Genomic DNA, 24,976 nt, shown 5'->3' on the forward strand with positions numbered 1-24,976 from the left:
CGACAGAAGTGTAAGAGGTCATCCTGTCTTCTCATTTACCCTCTTTTCGGAGTAGCTATGACAAACTCATGAGGCAAGTTGTGGTAATTGCCTCAGGGTATCATGGGGGTTCAGAAGAAAGGATCTGGGAGGGCTACACACACACACACTTTTATGGATGTGTTAGAGAAGATACTCTTTTTTTTTTTTTTGAGTTGGAGTCTCACTCTGTGGCCCAGACTTGAGTGCAGTGACCGCTGCCGGCCCCTGCAGCTTCGACCTGCTGGGCTCCAGCGATCCTTCCGCCTCAGCCTTCCAAGTAGCTGGAACTACAGGCGCATGCCACCACGCCCAGCTAATTTTTTATTTTATTGTAGAGATGAGGTCTTGCCAAGTGAGAAGATATTCTATTCTTCAAGAAGGTCATGCGCTATATTCAGTGGGAGCAGCAAAATAAAAAGTGCAGTCATCCCAAGGTGGATTTCTGGGCTGTTTCATCTGGAGGCAACTCTGTGGAACTCTGTTGTGGTTACAATTCCTTCATGTGGTAGAAGGTTGAACTGAGGTTGTGGCTTACACTAGGCCCAGCATGGAGGACTAGAAGTGTTCCCATTACACCCAGCTTGGGTCCCCAGAAGTGAGTAGAAGTGCTCCCACTTACCCTAACCCAGTCCCCCAGTGGTGAGGAGTGTAAGTGTTCCCTCTGCTAGACCCCAAGCCAAGCTCTCAGGGATGAGGTGTGTAAGCACTCCCACTAGACCCTGGCCTAGGCCCCCAGGGGTAAGGAGTAGAAGTGCTCCCGCTGGACCTCAGCCTAGGTTCCTAGGGGTGAGTAGAAATGCCCTCATGAGACCCCAGCTTGGATCGCCCAGGCGTGAGTAGAAGTGCTCTCACAAGATCCCAGCCTGTGCCCCCAAGGATGACGAGTAGAAATACTCCCAGTAGATTCTGGTCTGAACCCCCAGGGGTAAGTAGAAATGTTCTCGTGAGACCCCAGGTTGGGCCTCCAGGGATGAGGAGGTCCAGCCTGGGAGTGAATAGAAGTGCTCTCATGAGACCCCAGACTGGGATCCCAGGGATGAGGAGTAGAAATGTTCCCACTAGACCTGGGCTCCGGTCCCCAGGGGTGAGGAGTATAAGTGCTCCCTCTGGATGCTGGCCTGGGTCCCATGCAGTTCTCCCAGTTTTTAGAGAATCAGTATTTGGGCATGGATACTACCACAGTCTAGGGGCATTTGGATATGGCAAGTTGAAAAGGTAGTGGTGTATTCAGATCTAAGCTTGTGAAATCAGAAAAGAAAACTACTGTGTAATGCAGTATAGCTCTCATCTTGCCTTAGTTACCATAATCCGAATTATTGCTGGATTCTGGGCTCTGTAGTTGGACAAGTACCTGTTCCACTTTTCTTCAAATAGACTATAGTATTTTCTTTTACTCTCAATGATCTTATTGTGCCTCGGACACTGAGTCACCTCATGTTTCTTTGGAATTGGGTGGGGCATAGTTCACACATAGACAGTTATGTTGTTAGTTGCATTTTGATTAGGATCGTTTTCCATTAAAACTTTTTATTTACAGAGGCTTTCTCATGGTCTTTCTCTCTGTCACTGACTTTTCTTCACTTATTTTTCTTAACCGTGTTTAAAGTCTTATAATGTTTGTTAAGAGAAACCATTTGTTTTGAATTTTTCTTGGACTAAATTACATTTTAAAGAGCTAGCCCAATTTATATGTAGGGGTTAAAAATTAGTCTTTATGAATTCATTTATTCACACAGCTCACATTTATTAGGCATTTGCTATGTTCAAGGTATTGTAAGAATTGTAAGAATATAACTTTCTCTCAAATATGAGTATGGCAAGGACTTAGCTCAAAAAATTTACCAGCTGGCAATAATGCAAATCTATATTTAATCCTGTCTTAGTCATACTATTAATTGGTGGACTTTTTCAGTTTATTTACTTTTACTTTTTGAGTGACAAAAAATTGTATATATCATGTACACTTTTTCTAAAAATACATATACGTTTTGGAATGGCTAAATTGACCTTATTAACAATGTTTTTTGTGATGAGAACACTTAAAATCTACTTTCAGTGATTTTCAAGAACACATTACATTATTAATTATAGTTACCATGTTACAATTGATTTCTTGACCTTATTCCTTATAAGTGAAATTTTATTTGTTTATTTATTACAGTCAGGATCTCACTCTGATGGAGTACAATGGTGTAATCATAGCTCACTACAACTTCCAACTCCTGGTCTAAAGTAATCCTCTTGCATGCATCAGCCTCCCTAGTAGTGGAACACAAGTGCATACCATCATACCCACTAATTTTTTTTTTTTTTTGAGTTGAAGTCTCAGTGTTGTCACCCAGGCTGGAGTGCAGTGGCATGCTACAGCCATTGCAGCCTCAACCTGCTGGGCTTAGGTGATCCTTCCATCTCAGCCTTCTAAGTAGCTGAAACTACAGATGCATGCCACTGTGCCTGGCTAGTTTTTTATGATTTATTGTAAAGGCGAGGTCTCACCAAGTTGTCCAGGCTGGTCTCGAACCCCCTGGCTCAGGCAATCCTCTCACCTTCGCCTACCAAAGTGCTGTGATTACAGGCTGAGCCACTGTGCCAGGCCTAATTTTTTTTTTGTATAGTCAAAGTCTTGCTATGTTGCCAAGGCTGGTCTCAGACTCCTGGGCTCAAGCAATCGTCCTGCTCTCCTCCTCCCAAAGGCCAAAGACTAGGATTAAAGTGCTGGGATTAATGAACCTGGCATAGTGCAGTTTTATATCCTGTGACTAATATTCCCCAAACACTTCCCCCCCCCTGTTTTTTTAGAAAGCAGGATTTATTGAGAGGACAGAGAAGCCCCCAAAAGGTTGCCCCTCCCCTCTTTTTAAGTAAAAGTAATACATGGTCTTTTTCTTTTTTTAAAATTTACTTCCATTTTTTAAGTCATTTTTTAATAGTTAAAGCAACAATACCTCTTCTTTACATCCAGCAGCGAAAGACCTTGCTTCTTGCTTCTTATTCACTGAAAAAAATACATGTAATTAGAAAGGAGATTTTAAAAACTTGCATCACTTTGTCTCTCTCCCTGAAATCTTTTTTCATGTTCTCTCTGTTACTGTTTTTTTGCTTTTATTATTACTTTTATTGACACATAATAATTGTTCATATTTATGGGGTACAGTGTGATATTTCAGTATGGTGAATTGTATAAAATGTGTAATGATCAAATCAGAGTAATTCACATATTCATCACCTCAAAAATATATTTTTATTTCTGTTGGGAAAATTCTAAATCCTCTCTTCTATCTATCACAGAAGCAAAGAACCAAGCACCACATGCTCTCACCCATAAGCGGATCCTGAACAACCATCATAATACTATAAGAAAGGGACTGGCAGCAGTGGGAAAGCACCAGGGGAGGGAGGGGCATACCTCATCAACAAGGGCATATGATCTCAAACCAGGAGAGGTGGGGACCAAAGTGAGGTCCAAACCTTACCTGTATAATGACCTAGTCCTGAATTGTACCCATCCTTAAAACAAAACTTTTTTTAAAAACTTTTTTTTTTAATTCAGGAAAAAAGTATGTTAACAACATTACCTATAATGCCAAGCCACTCATAATAGTAGTTAGTGGAAAATTATAAATTGAATTGTGAATTTTTCTATTTGTACAGACCAACTATACTGAAAATCAAAATATTTTTTGGAAATCTGGAAAATGTGGTTTAGGACTTAAAAAATTTCTAGACTCTTGGCCTGGTGGTGGCTCAAGCCTGTAATCCCAGCACTTTGGAAGGCCAAGGTAAGAGGATTGCCTGAGCCCACAGGTTCAAGACCATCCTGGGCAAGATGGTGAGACCTTGTCTCTACAATAAATTAAAAAATGAGCGTTATGAAGGCTGAGGTGGAAGGATCGCCTGAGTCCAGCAGGTTGAGGCTGCCGTGGCCAGGAGAGTGCTACTGCACTCCAGCCTGGGTGACAGAGTGAGACTCCAACTCAAAAAAACAAACACACAAACAAAAAAAAGTTTCTGGACTCCTAATTACTTGTGAAAGAAGAAGTAAGGTTGACCAATGTTAGGTCTTTTAGTTGGTGAAGTGGTGTGTTAATTAAAAAAAAAATGCTACATAGGATATTTTGTACATTTACTAAGATAAAAATTCAACTGTTTAAATCAATTTAATTAATTAATTTTTTAAGTGAGAGAGCAGGATTTATTGAGAGAACAAAAAAGCTCCCACAGTGGGAGGGGACCCTAGGGGGTTGACCTAAATCAATCAATTTTAAAGCAAATTTTTTTTTGGTGAGAATTTAAAGCCGTTTTTCTGGGGTTTGTTGATCTAGTTATGTATATAAGTCTGATTTTATGCTATGTCATCTTTGCTTTCTTTGGTGATGCACATTCTAATATTGGATGCTTCTGAGATCCATCCTTCAGTGTCAGGTGTCTTTTTAATGGATTGCTGCAGAGTGTCCAGATGAAAGGATCAATGCAAAGTAACAAGCACATCTTACGTGCACCTTGTATGTCAGCAGCAGTACTGTCCTTTTTGATGGCAACTCTAGATTGTACCTAGTGACTGCACGCTAGAATTAGTGAAAAGCACACCAAATTCCATATAATGGTTTTTATTATGCTTTCTTGATTATCACTTGTAAAATTGTAATTGAAATTTAGCTTTACTTTTTAAAATTTGTTCAGTTACATAGTGAAGTTCCTTTTTTAAATTTATTTTTATTTTTGAGTCGGAGTCTTACTCTGTCACCCAGGCTAGAGTGCAGTGGCGTGTTCATGGCCACTGCAGCCTTGACCTGCTGGGCTCAGGTGATCTTTTTGCTTCAGTCTTCATAGTAGCTAGAACCGCAGGCATGTGCCAGCACACCTGGCTGATATTTTTGATTTATTGTAGAGACTAGGTCTCGCCATGTTGCTTAGGTTGGTCTCAAACCCCTGAGCTAAGGCAGTCCTCTGGCCTCTGCTTCCCAAATTGCTGGGATTACAGGTGTGAGCTACTGTCCAGCTCCCTCTTTTTATTTTTAATGAACATTCAGTTGTATTTTTCTTTATTTCTTATGTCATTGGCTAGACAGTTTTTAAAACATAGTCTTTCTGATTTAGGAAGAGTATGCTCATTGTAGAGTATTTCAAACTTTGGAGAAGAATAAAGAAACATGTCACCTACAATCCTACTAACTAGTGATTACCACTAGTAACATTTTGGTGGATTTTCTTAAACTTTTAATGATATGTTTGTATATCGTTTTGTGTGTGTGTGTGTGTGGGATTCTTCTTTCTTCATTAAATATTATGGGTATTATGCCATTCTTCAGAAATATGACTTTGAATATTATAGTATTTTCTGTGTTATGGAAGTACTGTGCTTTATTTAAATGATATCCAATGGACACATTTGAAAAGCAAGATGGTTAGCTATATGATGAGAAAAGATAAAAATAGAATTTGAGTGATTTAATTTTTTGCTTTTTTTTTTTTGAGTTGGAGTCTGACTCTGTCACCCAGACTGGAGTGCAGTGGCCGCTCCCGGCCACTGCAGCCTCCACCTGCTGGGCTCTGGCAATCCTTCTGCCTCAGCTTTCCAAGTAGCTGGAACTACAGGCGCACGCTACCACACCTGGTTAATTTTTGATTTATTGTAGAGATGAGGTCTCGCCAAGTGGCCCAGGCGGGTCTCGAACCTGTGGGCTCAGGCATTCCACTCACCTCAGCCTCCCAAAGCGCTGGGATTACAGGCTGAGCCACTGAACCCAGCCAATTTTCTGCTTTTTTAAGTTATGAAAGCTTGTTTACTTGAGCTATTCTTTAGTTCTATATCTAGGATATATAATTTTTTAAAAACTCATTATAGTGTGATAATTTTATAAACAAAAGTCTGTCTGTGGAAGGCAGTGTTTGTTTTTGAATAGTACAATGTTAAAAGACAGTAGATTTATCCCCATCTCTTCTTTTGTAAATAACCTTTAGAAGAAGAGCATTCCCTCAGCAAGGAGTCACAACTTCAGATTGCTTTTCTTCCCCAATTTTGTTGGTATGTTGAAGTTTGTTGACATTTTACAGATATTTTTAACTAGTAGTGGTTTTGTGTAGCACAGTAAAGTGTTAGTTACTTTGAGATTCCCGAGAAAACTCATTAGATTGTCTTACCCTTGCTTGAAAATGACCTGCCCTGTGGCCAGCGTCAGTGTCAGTTGACTGCCCTTCATCACAAGTGCTGCGTGGATGAGCAGGTGACCTCCCTCTAGTTATCGGTGAGGCTTGTACCAGAGAGGCAGCCTCTGCAGAAGTTGCTGGCTCAGGTTCTGGATAAGATGAATGTGGGTCCTACCTGAGACCCACCCTTCCAAGTTTCCTGCCCCTCTCCTGGCTCTCTGTCCCCCTCCTAGCTCCCTGCCTCCACCCTAACTTCCGGTTCCCCTCCTAATTCCCTGCTCTTGGGCGAGTCAGTGACATATCTTGCAGCCTCACTTCCTCAGCAGTAAGGTGGGGGTTGAGATGAGCATTATCCGAGATGTGGTTGGGAGGCAGAGATGGGGGGAGGCCAGTGAACATAGTAGACCTTGGGTCAGCCACCTGAGTCACAGACTTAGAGACACACAACTGTGACAGCGGTTCCCTCACAGGCAGTCCTGGTGTGGCCTTTGCCACCTCCCTCCCCCACTCTCCTGGAGTGGAACAGATGAGCCCTGGGGTTTTTCTTTGTTTCTGTTTCACCATGGTTTGTTTACCTTATGTTGTTGCCAAGAATTTATCTACCATAGTGCTTTGTTCTTATTAACACTTGAAAGTATGTATGCCTTAGAATTCTACTTTCTCTTTTTCTGTACATCCCTAATATTATTTTAGGTGGATAATGTACATCTTGTTACTCTTCTTCCTTGCTTTGATTTGCTTTGTGTCTTCTTCCTTAGAACAAGCACTGACCAAGAACATGGTTAATCTTTTCTGGTTCTACGTCCAGCAGCCACTCTGATATGATAGTTACCATTACATGCTGAATGTATCATATCGTAAGATTTATTAATTCTAATATTCATTTTCTTACTCATGTGAATACGGACTGGCTAGTGACTAAAGTGAAGATTTGAAAATCACATCCTATTTCTGGGTCAGTTGTAATAGTTTAATTTTAACTTGTATTAAATGTGAAGTTGTTTCCTTCTGTTTACATCTGAGAGACTGATATGTGTTTTGTTTCCCAGAGTAAGGCAGATCTGTAGAAATAAGTTCAGTGATGTGGGAGGAGAACATTATCCAGCTGACTTCATGCCATAAATATTACACTGTAGTACATATTACATTGCTAGTTTTTGGTTATACTGCTCACATTTCAAGATACCAGTATCAAATTGCTAAAATTATTAATCTGAATGATGCTTTTTCTTTCTGTTTTTTTTTTTTGGAGTTGGAGTATCACTCTGTCACCCAGACTGGAGGGCAGTGCCATGCTCACGGTCACCCCATTGACGACCCACTGGGCTCTGGCAATCTTTCTACCTCAGCCTTCCAAGTAGCTGAAACTATAGGTGTGTGATACCACGCCCGGCTAATTTTTGGTTTACTGCTGAGAAGAAGCCTCGCTAAATTGCCCGGGCTGGTCTCAAACCCGCGGGTTAGGCAGTCCACTTGCCTTGGCCTCCCAAAGTGCTGGGATCACAGGCAGAGCCACCAAGCCTGGCCTACTTTCTGTTTTTTTATAAGACTTTGTTTACGTATTTGTTAAGCATTTAGTTTAATCTTTAATAATTATATCCACTGCATTGTCTAGCATAGTGCATTTGTATATCGTTTGTGCTCAGTAAAACTTTGTGAATTGTTGAAATAGTGAATTATTAATTACTTATTTATTAGGCCTTTCTACGTCCAACTTTTAAATTGTTATATAATGCCCATGTTGCCATTATACACATTGGAGGTAAACTGCTTCCTGAGATCATTTTATTTGCACTGTAAATCTTTAAATGCCATGTGAGTGCATAAAATCTAACACACTTTCTATGTTAGTATCTGAGTGCTGGAATTTTAATACCCAAAACTCAAATGTAATCTGATACAAAATGGCAATACTATTTCTAGGGGTTTTTTACCCCCCACATATTTTGGAATTTATCCAGTAGCTAATAGAAAGGGTTGATTTTGGCTGGGCGTGGTGGCTCAGCCTGTAATCCTAGCACTTTGGGAGAACCAGGTGAGAGGATTGCCTGAGTCTGGGGGTTCGAGACCAGCCTGGGCAACTTGGTGAGACCTCATCTCTACAATAAATCACAAAACTAGCTGGGCATAGAGGAATGCGTCCGTAGTTCCAGCTACTTGGAAGGCTGAGGCGGAAGGGTTGCCTAAGCCCAGCAGGTTGATGTTGCAGTGGCTATGAGCATGCTGCTGTACTCTAGCCTGGGTGACAAGAGTGAGGCTCTTGGCCTCTTTTCCCACCTTCCATGGTTACTGATCTTTTTATATAGTTTCGCCCTTTCCATAGTGTCATATATTGGAATTGAAAGCTTATAGGCTTTTCAGGTTGACTCATTTCACTTAACAATGTGCATTTAAGGTTCCTCCATGACTTTTTGTGGCTTGATAGGTAATTTCTTTCTTTTATTAGAATTCAGATAACAAAATTAACTGTTTAATTTGTACAATTCAGTGCCATTTAATAAATTCACAGTGTTGTGTAACCATCACATTTGTCTGGTTCCAAAACATTTTTTTTGTTGCTCCAAAGGGAAACCTGTACTAATTAGCAGTCACTTTCTATTTCCCCCTCTCCCCAGCCCATGACAAACACTAATCTGCTTTGTATTTATTTTTATCTCTAGGATTTACCTAGTCTGGATAGTTCATGTAAATGAAAGCTTATAATATGTGACTTTTTGTGCCTGGCATATTTCAGCATATTTTTGAGGTTCATTTATAATTATTATTATTGCCATTCTGGTGGATGTGAAGTATGTTATTGTAGTTTTGATTTATAGTTCCCTAATGACTAATATTACCTACACCTAATTTTGTGCATTTCTTTCAACTCCACATTCAGTGATACTGTTTTGATAGCTTGAATTTGGCCATAATGGGATATTTACGCCTCAGATTCAACAGTTTGAAAGAAGTGGTTGTGAGCAGATGCCAGCCTATCACTGCTCTAAATGGTGTTCTTCTCCAGAGAGGTTCACCTGTCCTCTAAAAGAAAGAATGGGAACAGGCCATCTTGCCCAGTAAGGTTCTGAGGTGGTCCTTGGTTGGGTTGCAGGAGAATCCTCTGTCTACCACTGATTCTCTCCACTCCAATGTACTGCCCTCCAAAAGTTGTGATTGGGAGTCTACAGTGTTTCCTAAACCTCCTCTTGGTCTGTCCCAAAGTCCAGTTTATGCTTTCTCTGTATGATAAGCCTGCCAGAAGATCTATTTTGTTCCTTAAAGGCTAGCTTGTTATCCTGGGTAGCTTAAGAATTCAGCAAATTCTTCTTGAGAGAGGAAAACTTTAAGAGTTGACACCCTTTCTTGTGCCTCTTAGGGATCGTGGCCCCTCAAGTTCTGGTTGTTCAGCTGACCCAAATCCCAATTCTTGTCTCACTGGTTTCTTGAGATTTCCTTCAGCTTTGCTGGCTTCTCTGTTTCTTAACCACGTTCTTCTGGATTCCTTTTTTTTTTTTTGAGTTGGAGTCTCACTCTGTCGCCCAGACTGGAGTGCAGCGGCAGCTCCCAGCCACCGTGGCCTCAACCCGCTGGGCTCCGGCGATCCTTCCACCTCAGCCTTCCGAGTAGCCGGAATTACAGGCATGCGCTACCACACCCAGCTGATTTTTTTATTTATTGTAGAGATGAGGTCTCCCTGCCCAGGCGGGTCTCGCACCCGCAGGCTCAGGCAATCCACTCACCTCAGCCTCCCAAAGGCGCGGGATTACAGGCTGAGCCACCAAGCCCGGCTTCCTCTGGATTCTTTAACCTATTGTACCCACATCCCTGAGGAAGAACAGCCGTAGAATGCTGACTCGCCACTCTGTGGTACCCTTCTCCCCTGAAACTTAGCTTCACAAATCCTTTTCACCTTGGCAGCTTTTCCAGTGTTTTCAGGTATGTGCATGAGCCAGGTGTGGGCTTGTGTGTGTGCGCATGTGCATGCTTGTGTTTCATCTTTATGGTTTCACCAAGTATTTCTGTTCTGAAGTATATTTAGGTTTTTACCTAACTTGGCAGATAATTTGAGACCCATAATAGCATAGCTTTGTCTCTCATTCATTAATGAGGATGAGCCAAGTGCTCTTTGAGGACCAGATAATTCACTAAGGTGCCTTTGTTGGTGAATCTACTAAGAGGGAGCTCTGAATTATTAGGCTACTAGTTTACTTCCAGCCCCCTGGAGTTATTATTATTTTTTTTTTTTAATTTTGAGAACTGTCTGGTTAAAATAAATGAACTGTGGTAAAAGCAGTATGTTATTTTAGGGATTGAGGATTGAGATATTTCTTTTTCGTCTTTGAATTGGGGTCTTCCTCTGTTACCCAATCTGGAGTGCAGGCACGTGATTGCAGCTCACTGCAGCCTCGACCTCCTGGGCTCAAGCAGTCCTCCTGCCTCGGTTTGCCAAGTGCCGGGATTACAGATGTGAGTCAGTTGCCTGGCCTCTATTTTATATTTTAAATGGCATTCTTGAGATATAATTCACATACCTTACAATCCAGCCATTTAAACTGTACAGTTCACTTTTTTCGGTAAATTCACAAGGTTGTGCAACCATCACCTAAACCTTTAGAACATTTTGTCCCGCTGGAAGAAACCCTGTACCCATTAGCCTCACTCCCCAGACCCCTTCCCTCTTCTCCCTCTCATGCCAATCCTTGGCAACCACCAGTTCACTTTCTGTCTCTACAGATTTCCTTGTCCTGCACCTTCCATATAAGTGGAATCATACCACGTGCAGTCTGTTGCAGACTAGCTTCTTTCTTTGACTTATAATGGTGTCACATACTAGAACTTCATTTCCTTTTATTGCTAAATAGTATTCTATTTGTGAATAGACCATATTTTGTTTAGCCCTTTATCAGTTAATGGGCATTGAGTTGTTTCTACTTTTTGGAGAGTATAGATACTGCTACTGTACAGATTTTTGTGTGGATATGTATTTTCATTTCTCTTGGGTATACACCTAGAAGTTGAGTTGCTGGATCATATGGTGTGTTTGATATTTTGAGGAACTGCTGAATTTTTTCCCAAAGCTGCTGCATCATTTTACATTGCCACCAACAATGGGTTAGGGCTCTGATTTTCCTATATCTTCAGCAACACTTGTTATTGCTCATATATTAACCTTAGCCATCCTAGTAGGTATGAAGTAGAATCTCTTTGTGATTTTTATTTGTATTTCTCTGACTAAAGATGTTAAACATCTTTTCATGTGCTTATTAGCCATTTTCAAATCTCCTTTGGAGAAATGTCTATTCAAATCCTTTTGCCCATTTTTGAATTGGGTTAATATGTTCCAAAGTTTAATGCAGCAGTCCCTTCTTATCTGTGAGGGATATCTTTCAAGACCCCCAGTGGATGCTTGAAATTGCAGGTAGCACCGAACATGATTTCCATCAATCAGAACAGCTCTCTGCTCATGTCTTCCACTCAAAAACATAATCTCCTTTTCATCTTGACTAAGCACACTGGCCGTAATTTTGTTACACACTGGCTGTAATTTTGCAATTTGAGGTGTGACATCAAAACCTGCATGAATCTCTTTTTCCTTCTTCACAGTTTCACGAATACAAAACTTTTCTTACAGTTTATTAGCCTTAGCATCTGATTTTTTTTTTTCCTTTCCTAGATCAAGAACGTTGACCTTTTCATTTGAAGGAAACACTTTATGGGTTCTGTTTGGCATATCTTAATTGTCAGCACTGCTACCCTTGAGCTTTGGGGCCATTATTAAGTAAAATAAGGGTTACTTGAACACAGGTACTGTGATACTGCAACAGTGGAGCTGATTATTAAGACAGCCAAGCCACCAGTGACCAGGTGGAGAGCATCTGAAGCATTGATAAACTGGAAAGAGGGAAGATTTGCATCTCTAGTGGGATGGAACAAGATTTCATCATGTTGCTAAGAACAGCACACAAGTTAAAATTTATCTTTTGTTTATTTCTGGAATTTTCCAACCTTTGTTGACCACAGTTAACTGAAGTCGCAGAAAGTGAAACCATGGATGAGAGGGGACTACTGTAATAGAGAGGTAGTTTTAAAACTCTTTTTAATTGTTACCCCAATTTTAAGATTGGCGATATTTCCATTAAAAAATAAATTCTGAAAAATGTGGCAAGCATTCCTGCGTGGCGGTGAGCTGTAAAGCCTGCTCCTGTAGAGATGGCCAGCCCTACCCTGTGGTTTATTCTCTGGTGTTGCCCCTTGGCATAGGTGTGTGATCCGTGGGCCCCTCCTCCGTGCTAGTCCAGCCCAAGGGTCTGGTCTCTTGCCTGTTTTTGTAGGACCCATGAACAGCCTTTACATTTTAAAATGGCTGTAGGAAAAAAGCAAAAGAGTGGTTTGTGGCAGGTGAAAATGCTGTGAAATTCACATTTCAATGTCCATAAATAAAGTTGTATTGTAACACAGCCATGCTCATTAGTTTATATACCAACTGTGGTTAAGTAGTTGTGACAAATCCTACTGTAGTTCCGGCTGAGGCGGAAGGGTCACTTGAGCCCAGCAGTTGGAGGCTGTGGTAACTATGATGTGACACTGCACTCCAGCCTGGGCAACAGGGTGACACTCTGATTCAGAAAAAAGAAAACAGGAGGTTTTAGGGTGGTACATTTCTGACTTCATTCTCATAACTCTTGAAATATTCATTATCTGTATGAGAAAATACAGTTAAGCACTTAGGAAATATAGAAACCTATTTCTTGAAAATGAAAAATTCACAGATAAATTTTAAACCTTATGTTACTTCTGAATCCATGTGGATATTTGGTATCCCTGTCACTTTTGTGATTCTAAGAGACTTTAATCCTGTTTTCACAATCTCATATAATATCTCTTTTTTTAAATAGTAGAACATGCTGGACACAGTGGCTCATGCCTGTAATCCCAGCACTTTGGGAAGCAGAGGTGATAGGATTGCCTGAGTCCAGGGGTTTGAGACAGCCTGAGCAACTTGGCGAGACCTCGTCTCTACAATAAATCAAATAAATCGGGCGCTGTGGCGCATGTCTATAGTTTCAGCTATTTGGAAGGCTAAGGTGGAAGGATCACCTGAGTCCAGCAGGTCAAGGCTGTGATGGCCATGAGTGTACCACTGCACTCCAACCTAGGCAACAGTGAGACTCCCAACTATAAACAAATAAATAAATAAGTAAATAGTAAGCATATAGAACAAAGCTGGGTTTTTTTAGATAGTATACGGAATGTCTGCGGTTAATTCAGTGCTATAATTGTCTGTTTTCTAATCCATTCCAGTTGAAACATAAGCTCGTAAACTTGAATAGTAATATCTGATTTAAATTTAAAGTAATGAAACAACCAGATTACTTTAGATGTTTTAGTGAAGGAGATGAAAAAGCATGTTTCCTACTCTTGGACTAGTTTTAATTTGTGATCTTGATGTAACTTATGACAAAACCTCAACTTAAATCAAGATAATAATTTACTTGTGACTCTTCTTTTAGTTAGCAGTGACTGAGAATGTCTGAAGGACTTTAGAATTTTGTGAGAATATGCTTCAAGTCTTTGAAAAATCTCATTCTCAGGCATGTATTTATATGCATTGCATTAAGTAATCTCAGCATTAGTGTTTTGTTTAATTTAATTAATTAATTAATTTATTTATTTTTGAGTTGGAGTCTCAGTCTGTCACCCAGACTGGAGTGCAGTGGCTGCTCCCGGCCACCGCAGCCTCGACCTGCTGGGCTCTGGCGATCCTTCCGCCTCAGCCTTCCAAGTAGCCGGAATTATAGGCATGCGCTACCACGCCCAGCTGATTTTTTGATTTATTGTAGAGATGAGGTCTCGCTGCCCAGGCGGGTCTAGAACCCCTGGGCTCACGCAGTCCACTCACCTCAGCCTCCCAAAGGCGCAGGATTACAGGCTGAGCCACCGAGCCCAGCAACATTAGTATTTTAATGAAGGGATATATCCTGTTGTTCTCCTGAGTGAAAGTTATGAGGTGACCTTGTTTTGATCCTGCCATTGAGTATTAGTCCTGGCTTAAATTTTCCTGTCATTTTACGCATGCACTGAAGCTTAAGCCCTTTTTCAAAAATAAATGGATGGAAGAATAGTATATGTCAGATGTAACATGAAATTCGGTGTCATTGTCTTGGGAATTAAAACTAATAATTTGTTTTCAAATAATCTAGATAACTTTGTTATAGAAAGTATTGTTGGGATGAACCTAGTTTTAAAATAGTTCTTTTACTCTGTTTCAGAACCTACAAAAATAAATTATGGTTACTTGTATAACAAAGAAATAATAATTAATTATTGAAAATGACACTCTTTTTTTTTTTTGAGTTGGAGTCTCACTCTGTTGCTCAGGCTGGAGTGCAGTGGCACGCTCACAGCCACTGCAGCTTTGACCTGCTGGGCTCAGGCGATCCTTCCACCTCAGCCTTCCAAGTAGCTGGAACTACAGGCCCGCACCACCACACCTGGCTAATTTTTCAATTTATTGCAGAGATGAAGTCTCTCCAAGTTGCCTAGGTTGGTCTTGAACCCGTGGTCTCAGGCATTCCTCTCACCTTGGCTTCCCAAAGTGCTGGGATTATAGGCGTAAGCCTCTGCGCCTGGCCGAAGATGACACTGTTTAGGCCAGTGCTTTTTAGACAGGGGTGCATCAACACTGGCTCTGCTGCTGCAGTTGTTTCTTTTGCTAGAGGGAGCTTCTCATCTGGAGCTCACCATGTTTCTCTCTACTTTGGTTCAGTCGTGGTTACTTTTTTGTTGTCATTCCTTAGTTGGAACTATTAGAGTTAGAGATGCCATAAGAAATCAACAATTTTTTGCCCATCTAACTCCTATAGATGACACCATTTGACTTGTGGTGAAAATATAAAGGAATAGTTGTGATAACTACTGTGGATAAACTTTAGGAATTTTAGTGCTCTTTCAGATTCCTTAGTGAAATTTCTCACTAAAATAAAAAGTGCCTAGGAGAGAATTCTGAAAATGTTTCCTGTTAAGAACTGACCTTAAACAAGTGGAATTTTCAGTAATGTCATTGTACTATACTGTTCTTTGTGTTATATTCAGTTATAGTGTTGCAGTTACCAAAGTGTATGTAAAGCTGATAGATAACATGAAGAAAATAATTTTAGGATTTTGAAAAAGATCAGTCGTTTTATTTACTATGTGAATTGATTGCTTGCTTTTTAGTAATTTGACTTTACTATGACTGTTTGTTTATTTATTTATTTATTTGAGTCAGAGTCTCACTCTGTCACCCAGTCTTGCAGTGCAGTGGCACAATCATGGATTGACCTCCTAGGTTCCGGGGATCGATCCTTCTGCCTCAAGTCTCCTGAGTAGCTGTGACTACAGAAGCCCGCCACCGTGCTCAGTCAATTTTTTTTTTTTTGAGTTGGACTCTCACTCTGTTGCCCAGACTGGAGTGCAGTGGCACGCTCCCAGCCACTGCAGCGTCGACCTTCTGGGATCAGGCAATCCTTCTGCATCAGCCTTCCAAGTAGCCGGAACTATAGGCGCGTGCTACCATGCCCAGCTAATTTTTTGATTTATTGTAGAGTCAAGGTCTCACCATGTTGCCCAGGCTAATCTCGAACCCACAGGCTCAGGCAATCCTTTTACCTCGGCCTCCCAAAGTGCTGGGATTATATAGGCTTGAGCCACTTTGCCCGGCCTGTTAATTTTTTTGATTTTTTTTGTTGTTGTTGTACAGACTCTTACTTACTGTGTTACTCAGGCTGGTCTCAAACTCCTGAGCTCAAGCCTTCCTCCTGCCTTGGCCTCCCAGAATGCTGGGATTTTAGCCATTGTACTTGGCCTCATACTGCAACAGTTTATTACAGAATTGACCTATGTTTTCAGGAAGACAGATGTTCCTCTGCACGCCTTCTAAACCTTCAATACCTTCAATACTTTCTTTCTTATAGAAGTAGCTATGTGGACTAAACATCCTAGTATCTTAGAAAAATATATTTATTTGTTTATTTATTTATTTTGAGACAGGGTCTCACTCTGTCACCCAGGCTGAAGTGCAGTTGTGGGATCCTGGCTCACTGCAGCCTCAACCTTCTGGGCTCAAGCGATTCTTCCACTTTAGCCTCCTGAGTAGTTGGGACTACAGCTGTGTGCCACCACGCCTGGCTCATTTTTGTAATTTTTTGTAGAGACAAAGTCTCGTTATGTTGCCCAGGCTGGTCTCAAACCCTGGGCTCAAGTGATTCTTCCACCTCGTCCTCCCATACTGCTGGGATTACAGGCATGGATCACCAAACCTGGCAGAACAAGATGTTTAAGGTTTTTTGACCCTGTTTGTTCAGTTTCCATGAATACTGACCGATGTCTCTGAAGAATGTGGAAGAGGGGCAGATTGGAATTTAGGGCAGATAGTTTGGGAAATGGCAAATAAGTTTGACTATAAAAAGATTAAAAGGCACAAATTTGTGTTGGTACCAACTTCTATTTAAGTCTTTTTCTCCTGATACACTCAACAGCCACACTATGGGAATGAGCAGAACTCCCCCTGGTGTGCAGAGAGGTAATAGGTCCTGTACAAGATTGTCAAGGGTCACAGTTTTAGAAATTTAAGAACCTTTTATTTGGAAGTTTTGTTCAATGTCATTGTTTAATGCTGTTCCTAATACTTTTTTCATCATAATTATATAATATGAAGTGATTTTACTGTGTTATTTTTCCTCCAAGCTGCACAGAGATGGCCCCCGACCCCTCCAGTGAAAGTCTGAAGGATGTGTGTGCGCGCGCGCGCACACACACACACACACACACACACACACACACACACAGAGTTTTCTTGTCTGTCATGACTGGAAAGCACTGAGTGGAAAATTGTAGAGGTTGAATCTAGCAGATGGGAGTGAAGAGGAAGAAGGACTTCTCATGTTCTCTTGCACTGGTGTCTCCTGCTTCTCAGCTTCTTTAATGGCAGCCCCCGAGTTCTGGGCCCTTGAGGAAGTCATTCTGTGTGTTTTAGAACCTTGTACTCCTTGGTTATGTTGTTTGTAAACCAATATTTTCTGGGCAGTTTTAACTCTCTTCAAGTGTTTTTTCCCTATTTGTACTGACTTTAAGACAAATTTATATACAGACAAAACAATATACAGCACTCTGAATATTTAAAGATTTTTAGTTAGCATTTCCCCAGACTGAATTCTTTGAATGCATATCTGTTAAAGTAAACCTGTAGTATACAGTGAGCTTCCAAATAAAGTTGTGTATTGATTACCTAAAGGTTTCTTGATCAAGAGTTTCCTTTGTGGTATAACTCATATAGAATAGGCATCTGGGCTGGATTCAGTGGCTCAACCTGTAATCCTTGCACTTTGGAAGGCCGAGGTGAGTGGATTGCTTGAGTCTGCGGGTTCGAGCCCAGCCTGGGCAACTCAGCGAGGCCTTGTCTTTACAATAAATAAAAAATTAGCCGGGTGTGGTAGGACACACCTGTAGTTCCAGCTACTTGGAAGGCTGAGGTGGAAAGATCGCCAATGCCCAGCAGGTCGTCGCTGGTGTGACCATGAGCGTGCCACTGCACTCCAACCTGGGCAACAGAGTGAGACTCCAACTCAAAAAAAAAAAAAAAAAGAATAGGCATCTCATGTTTGATTAGAACCTATGGTTCTGTTGTCCTAATCTTGCCTATCAGTTTTTTAGATTGTGTTGATTTTAAACAAGGAAACAAAGCTGCCTGATTAGGTTTTTTGTTTGTTTGTTTTAATTTATGTAGAATTTGCCACGTGGTGTAGGAAGGTTGGTGTTTTTAATGGTGTGAGAGGGTAATGCTTGGCCTCTGGGGAACAGGTAAGGCTGGTTGGAGCCTGTCCAGGCATGCTCAGAACTGCAGTACCAGATGACTTAGATTCCTTCTTCCTTCCCTCCAGTTGTGGTCCAAAAAAGTGAAAGAATTCTTGCAATACAGCCAGTCATTGTTTCCAGTAAGAGTTTCGTGGTCTTTATTTTATTTTTTTTAAAGATGGCACCTAAAGGACTAGTCACAATTGAGCAAAGCTTACCACCTTCTTGGAATAAGGAAGAATATGAATAAATGAACTTGACTAATGAGTTTACTATTTGATGTTTAATAACTTTTGGTTTCTAAAATAATCATTTTATCCATTTACCTTTTGAATCTTACTTAACGGTGTTAAAATTAACAGTGCTTCGGGTGTAGTAGAATTAAATGTGGTATCTTCATATTTTCCTAGACATTACCTATCTAACTGTATTCGAGATTTTTATTTTTTTGTGTTTATTTTTTTGAGTTTTGAGTTGCAGTCTCACTCTGTCGCCCAGGCTGGAGTGCAATGGCACGCCCACGACCACCCCAGCGTCGACCTCCTGGGCTCCGGTCATCCTTCCGCCTCAGCCTTCCAAGTAGTCAGAACTACAGGTGTGCACTACCACGCCCGGCTAATTTTTTTTTTTTAATTTATTTTTTATTGTAAAGGTGCGGTTTCACCATGTTGCCCATGCTGGTCTTGAATCCGTGGTCTCAGACAATCCTCTTTCCTTGATCTCCCAAAGTTCTGGGATTTCAGGCTTGAGCCACTGTGCCCAGCCTAGATTTTTATTTTTAAAAAGTAAGTGAGTCTAGCCGGGTGTGGTGGTACATGCCTATAGTTCCAGCTACTTGGAAGGCCGAGGCGGAAGGATAGCCTGAGTTCAGCAGGTCTAGGCTGTGGTAACCATGGGCGTGCCACTGCACTAGAGTCTGGGTGACAGAATGAGAGTCCGACTCAAAAAAAAAAAGTAATGAGTCAACAGGATTAATTTTTAATGTGTGTTTCAATACTACTAATGCAATAGAATTTTTAAATGACCCCCTCCCCATTTCTTGTGAAGTACCTGCTGCATTTTTTTAATAGTTGTAGATGGTTATATTGTGCTTAGTACATGGAGTTTATGGAGAGTCAAAGCCTATAGAAGTGCTACTTGTTAATACTGGTCTTCAAAGTGGAGTAGTGTTTGAAGAAACATATTCTTTTTATTTAATTTTCATTTAAAATGTTATTCCCTTTTTAAATGTTCAGAAATGGGAAGGCTATTACTTAATTGGAAAGAAACTTTTGACCGTTTATAAATCGGTTCCACCCCATATACTTCAGCAAGTTATGAAAGGAAGGACTCCAGAGTCCTCTGGGTCTGGATCTCTTTATTCTGCTCACTCCTGGAGCTTGTTTTATTATCTGTTAGCTGTGGAGCCTTTAACTTTTCAAAGGGTTCCTGTGAGGATTAAAAAAGATTTTGTATGTAGAGTTCCTGATGTACGGTTAAATGTTCTGTCTTTGTATATTTGGTTTAATTTTTCTAAACAAACAACTTTGGTAACATCAACAGCATATTAGAATCTAAAATATGCGTTTGTTCTTTTAAAAGATAACATTAAAAAGGTTCTTTCGGTAGTGTTAAATCTTAAATATAATAGAAACTTGAATAGTCATGCAGTGATTATTTCTAGTTCATAGAGATAACAAATAATATGAAAACTTGTTTTATAATTGGAACTTAAAAATAAAGGAGATTTAAGTGTTTTTTTCCTTTTTTTTTTTTGAGTTGGAGTCTCACTCTGTCGTCCAGACTGGAGTACAGTGGCCGCTCCCGGCCACCGCAGCCTCGACCTGCTGGGGCTCCGGCAATCCTTCTGCCTCAGCCTTCCTAGTAGCTGGAATTACAGGTGCACACTACCATGCCTGTCTAACTTTTTTGATTTATTGTAGAGATGAGGTCTTGCCAAGTTGCCTAGGTGGGTCTGGAACCCGTGGGCTCAGGCAATCCACTCACCTCAGCCTCCCAAGGCGCGGGATTACAGGCTGAGCCACCGAGCCCGGCTAAGTGTTTTTTTCTTAAGGTAAAAGATAAGATTTGAAACCAGATAATAATGTGTTCATGTATACCTGTATGATTAGGAACATGTTTTCTACTGTCCCTCTATATTCCGGTTTTTCTCTATGATGTTTTTGCTACTTTAAATTCCGTTTTATGCAACAAAGCAAATGCTTATGAATATGTATTAATGAAGAGTAGATTTTGACTTAGTGAATAGAATTTAAAATTAGGTAACAGATTCACTTTGTTCAAATGTGATATATTCTCTTTCTTACTTTCTTTGGTAATCACTCATAAATTAAAAACCTCAGAACTATTGAATACGATACTACTGTAAGGAGATGACTTGATTTTCAAAATCATCTTGTATAAATTATAGCACCGTAAACCAGGTCACTTGTATTGAAAGCTTATTAGTGCGGGTGGTTTCTCTATTAGTTACGAGTAGATTTGGGCACTACTGTCTCCTCAAATACTAATCTTACATAATTTCTTTACTGGAAACTTGGGTGTCAGCCCATTGTCTGTGGAATAAAGTCAACACTATGTTGCATGGCACAGAAAATATACACAGGCTTGTCTTCCCTTGCCATTTCAACTTGCTCCCCTCCATTCCTCCATAGTAAATTACATATGTCATTACTGTTGCTTAGAATATTCTCTCTTCTTTGCCTGGTATACAAGATAGGAAAAATCAAACTGTTCTTTCTACTCTTACATTCAACACACTTCACCTTTGCTCACCAAAATGTACATGGATTTTTTTCCCTCACACACCAAGCAGTTCTCCAGTGTACACCACCTGGATATTCTATAATTCAATTTATTTCTGGCACTGTCTACCTGGAGATAGCATCAGATCCAACAGGTTAAAGGCTCAGTCCCACAAGACTATCCCCCTCTTCAGATGCCATTTATAAATAGTAGGTTTCCGCATGTACTTCTGACCAATTGGCTGTAAATGGGGTTCTCATAACCCCCACCAAGTTCTATTAATTTGCTGGAGCAGCTCACAGAACTCAGGTAAACACTTTACTTGTATTTACTGTGTAATTTTAAAGGCTATTACACAGGATACCAATGAAGAGATGTACAGGGTGAGGTATGGAGGAACGGGTGCAGGGCTCCTGTGCTCCTCCAGACCTGCCACCTGGAACCTCTCCGAACCCTGTCCTTTTGGGTTGTGTTGGAGACTTCATTAAGTAGCCATGACTGATTAAATTCTTGGCCACTGGTGATCAAGTCAACCTTTAGCTTTTTTTCCCTCCCCAAAAGTGGAGGTAGGGCTGAAAGTTCTACCCCTCTAATCACCTAATCAGGTTCCCTTGGCAACCAGCCCCCATGCTAAAGCTATCCAGGAGTCCCCAAGAGCCACCTCATTAAAACAAAAGATGTTTCTGTCACTCAGGATATTCCAAGGGATTAAGGAGAACCAGGGATCAAAGATCAAATATTAGAACAAAAGACTCTCCTAGCACCCCTGTCTATAAGGGTTTTAGGAGCTCTATGTCAGGAACCAGGGACAGAGGCCAAATATATATTATTTCACACCTAGCTAACTCTAGCTAATCCTTTCAAACCCAGCTCACATCCTGTCTCTGAATCTTCAAGGACCCTTCTAGGTGGTGTCAGACCCTCTTTCCCTGTGCTCCCATTGTTCTTCCTCCTAGGTTTGTGGTCATAAGTCATACCTCTCCACACCAGCCTCTCCTCCAACTGAGAGCTTCCCTAGGACAGGAGTAGTTCTGATTCAGCCAGACCTGGCGCAAGTGCTCAATAAATGGGCTCTTCAAAAAAATATTCAAAACATGTGCAACAGGCTAACACATGGTGCAGTAACTAAAATCAGTACCCACAACTGTCAAGGCTTACCTTTGTTCTGGTACATGACTGTGAGTAGAGAAGCTTTATTATCAATTAAGTATAATTCCCTAGGTGATTCTTGGGACTGGTGTACATTTAGCTTTATGGTGTTACCCTCACATTAAGGATGACAAGATGAGTAGGAATTTATTGGCACACTGGCAGACCTAATTTGAGAAGTATCAGTAAATGTAGAGAAATCTAATAATGTCAGAGAAGAAAGAATGTTTTCATTTTGGAACATTTTTTGCAGGAGCCATTTTATCTTATTTAATCAGTAAAGTATTTGGCTTAGCATAGGTATATTTTGCTTTTAAAACTTGCATGTATGGGTGGGGGGTGGGTAGCTGGGATTGACAGTAGTCGATATCCACCTGAGAAAGGGGGGGCACACCTCATCAATAAGGGTACCTGCACAATGAACATTTGTATACCTAACCCTGAATTGTACCCCACAATTTCAACATAAAAATTAAAAGAGAAAGAAAAACCTTGCATGTACATACAATATTTTTAAGAATAGGTGGCCTCTATACATTTTGATTGGAAAATCTGACTGTATCTTATATTACCAAACATAGTAATTTCTTATAACTTAGGAAATTTAATGGAAAGCAGAAGTTTATTTGATGGTATTTGCAAATATGAGTTTGATGCGCGTATTGACTGGAAAATATAGGGACTAATACTTATTTTCCCAGTTAGTGAATGAAATTACTGATTTTGTATCAGTAAGAATTCTCCGATGCTGAGAAAATAGAAGAAGGACTTCTTAAATGGCTTGATAATTGTAAGAGATGGATTTGGAGGCAGGAGGTGAGGGTTCTGACTCTGATATCCTGAGGACCATTTATAGAGTGATGTGACAAATGCAGATTTATGGGGATTATGAACATTAGGTGCGATGAGGTTGAGGAGTGACTGGACTTGGATGGAGTCGTACATGGTAAGTTGTATAGAAGTAAGTTGAGCTGGTTTTTAAGGAAGAACTGGCAGAGAAGAGGAAGGAAAAAGATAGGAAAATAGAGAAGAATACATTTCTGTGTAAGGAGGCATGTTGTTTTGATTGAATTCAACAGGAGCATGATAAAAGTGAGGTTTGGGAGTTGTGAACCAGAGGAAATATGATGTGAAGTCTTTGAAGGTCAAGCTAAGGAAGTTGAACTACTTGATAAACAAGTAGAAGTTTATGGTCTTGAGTAAGGTAAATTGAAATGGGACTTCTGTGTTCTAGAGTAATTGTTCTGGTAGCTAAATTTAGTGCAGCTGGGAAGCCAGGCAAGGAGAGGCCCTCCAAGGGAAGCAGGTGTAGACAATCACAATACCACAAGACAGGGCAAGTGTTTTCATGTGTTTAGTGTATTCATGTGGAACCCTGTAGTGATGTTCACTTGGGTCTGGTGTTTACTCTGAAGTTATAAAGGAAGGGACACTTCTATAATGAAATAATTTGACTGTCCCCAAATAGAAGGTGCTCCATATTTGCCTTTGTCCTTTCTGTTTTTACCAGAGGTTGTTCGGTTCAGAGGGAAGGAGCAGAAAGGGACACAGCCTCACAGTACATTACTGCTTGGAAAGGGATCACAGCTTAATATCTACTTTAATGAGTGGCAACTACCTATCCCATTCTTTTTTTTTTTTTTGAGTTGGAGTTTCACTCTGTCGCCCAGACTGGAGTGCAGTGGCTGCTCCCGGCCACCACAGCCTCGACCCGCTGGGCTCTGGCAATCCTTCCGCCTCAGCCTTCCGAGTAACCAGAATTACAGGCTCACGCTACCATGCCCGACTGATTTTTGATTTATTGTAGAGATGAGGTCTTGCCAAGTTGCCCAGGCGGGTCTCGAACCCGCGGGTTCAGGCAATCCACTCACCTCAGCCTCCCAAAGGCGCGGGATTACAGGCTGAGCCACTGAGCCTGGCTTACCTATCCCATTCTTGATCTGACTTAGAATGCTGAGCTACTTCATTAATGTAAAGAAATGGCAGAATACAAATTTGCATACGTCATTTTTGACCTAGTTTAGCTAGTCGGGCAAGCCTTCCCACTCCCTCTACCTTCATCCCCACATTTTCTCCTCCTCCTTGGGGAGTACAGCCCTTTATAATACTCCAGTCCCTCTTGGGTCAGAAGAGGCCTCTGGACGTGGCAGAAACATTTTCGCTGAATTTTAGCAAGAATCTCTAGAACGTCTCTTTTCCTTAATCCTTGGCTTCATGAGCATTGTCCAAGCCTGTTTTCTTAATTCTGGAAGGTTGCCCTTATTTCTTTTTTCAGAATGGAGTCAGGCTGACTTAATTTAGGAACAAATTCATCTAGTCCACCTCATGGTTCAAGTCAAATTTAATGTCACGGAATGTAAGGATTTGAGGTCTGCTTAGACTTGTGGATAAAAAGGAAAGATAGTAACACTGCAGTCGCTGCTTCTTCACCTACCTGAGGCCTCAGGTGAGCGAGTCACTCAGGGCTTTTCTTTGGCTGGATGTGACTGTGATGGATATCTCTGCAGTGGCCCCGTTTTCAGTTGTTTGTTCTTCTATTGGGACACAAGAGGTGGAATTGGATCTCAGAAACCATCTTCTTGGAATTTCCACCCCATGATGATGCTCCCTGCAGAGTCATCCTCTGGTCTGGCTGCTCCAAAGCTATAGGGGGAACTGTCTTTCTTTGGCTCAAGTTCTTTTGTTAGGAAAGTAAACTGTGGCCTCTCTATACATCAAAACATTTCTCTAACCACATTTCAGTCACCAAAACAAATTACCTGTGACCCATTGTACATCCAAACCAAAAACATGGTTATCAGAGCACTCGTGTGGACTGTATGCTCTGTCTTCTTTGAAACTCCTCATCTGTGGCCAAAAACAGCTTTGGCTGTCCTCTGCAAGGATATTTTATTTTAGTTCCAGTAGCAGAGAAAATATTTTTTCACGTTTTTTTCTAATTTGGTTTCTCTTTGCTTCTACAAGCACTTTTCTACAAGCCCTGCCTGAAGAACTATAACAGTAAAGCTCCTTTGAAAGTGGGAGATGGATGGAAATGAGCTGTCTGTGGAAACTCACCTGTAGTTGGTTTGGGCCAAAAGGGGAAAGTGAAGGGAAGGGTGAA

At 40.9% G+C, this 24,976-nt stretch overlaps 1 protein-coding gene across 1 annotated transcript in view; it reads left to right on the forward strand.

The window, feature by feature from the left end:
• The first annotated feature begins 22,777 nt into the window (after window positions 1-22,777).
• The window catches only part of ESYT2 (extended synaptotagmin 2), a 75,103-nt gene continuing 72,904 nt past the window's right edge, over window positions 22,778-24,976 (forward strand). Inside the window, exon 1 of the mRNA XM_008067148.2 lies at window positions 22,778-22,819. Coding sequence (XP_008065339.2) covers window positions 22,778-22,819 — 42 coding nt within the window. The remainder of the gene's footprint in view (window positions 22,820-24,976) is intronic.

This window comes from Carlito syrichta, unplaced genomic scaffold (assembly GCF_000164805.1).
Source record: "Carlito syrichta isolate Samal-C Ts95f unplaced genomic scaffold, Tarsius_syrichta-2.0.1 Scaffold309314, whole genome shotgun sequence".
NCBI classification, from domain to species: Eukaryota; Metazoa; Chordata; class Mammalia; order Primates; family Tarsiidae; genus Carlito; species Carlito syrichta.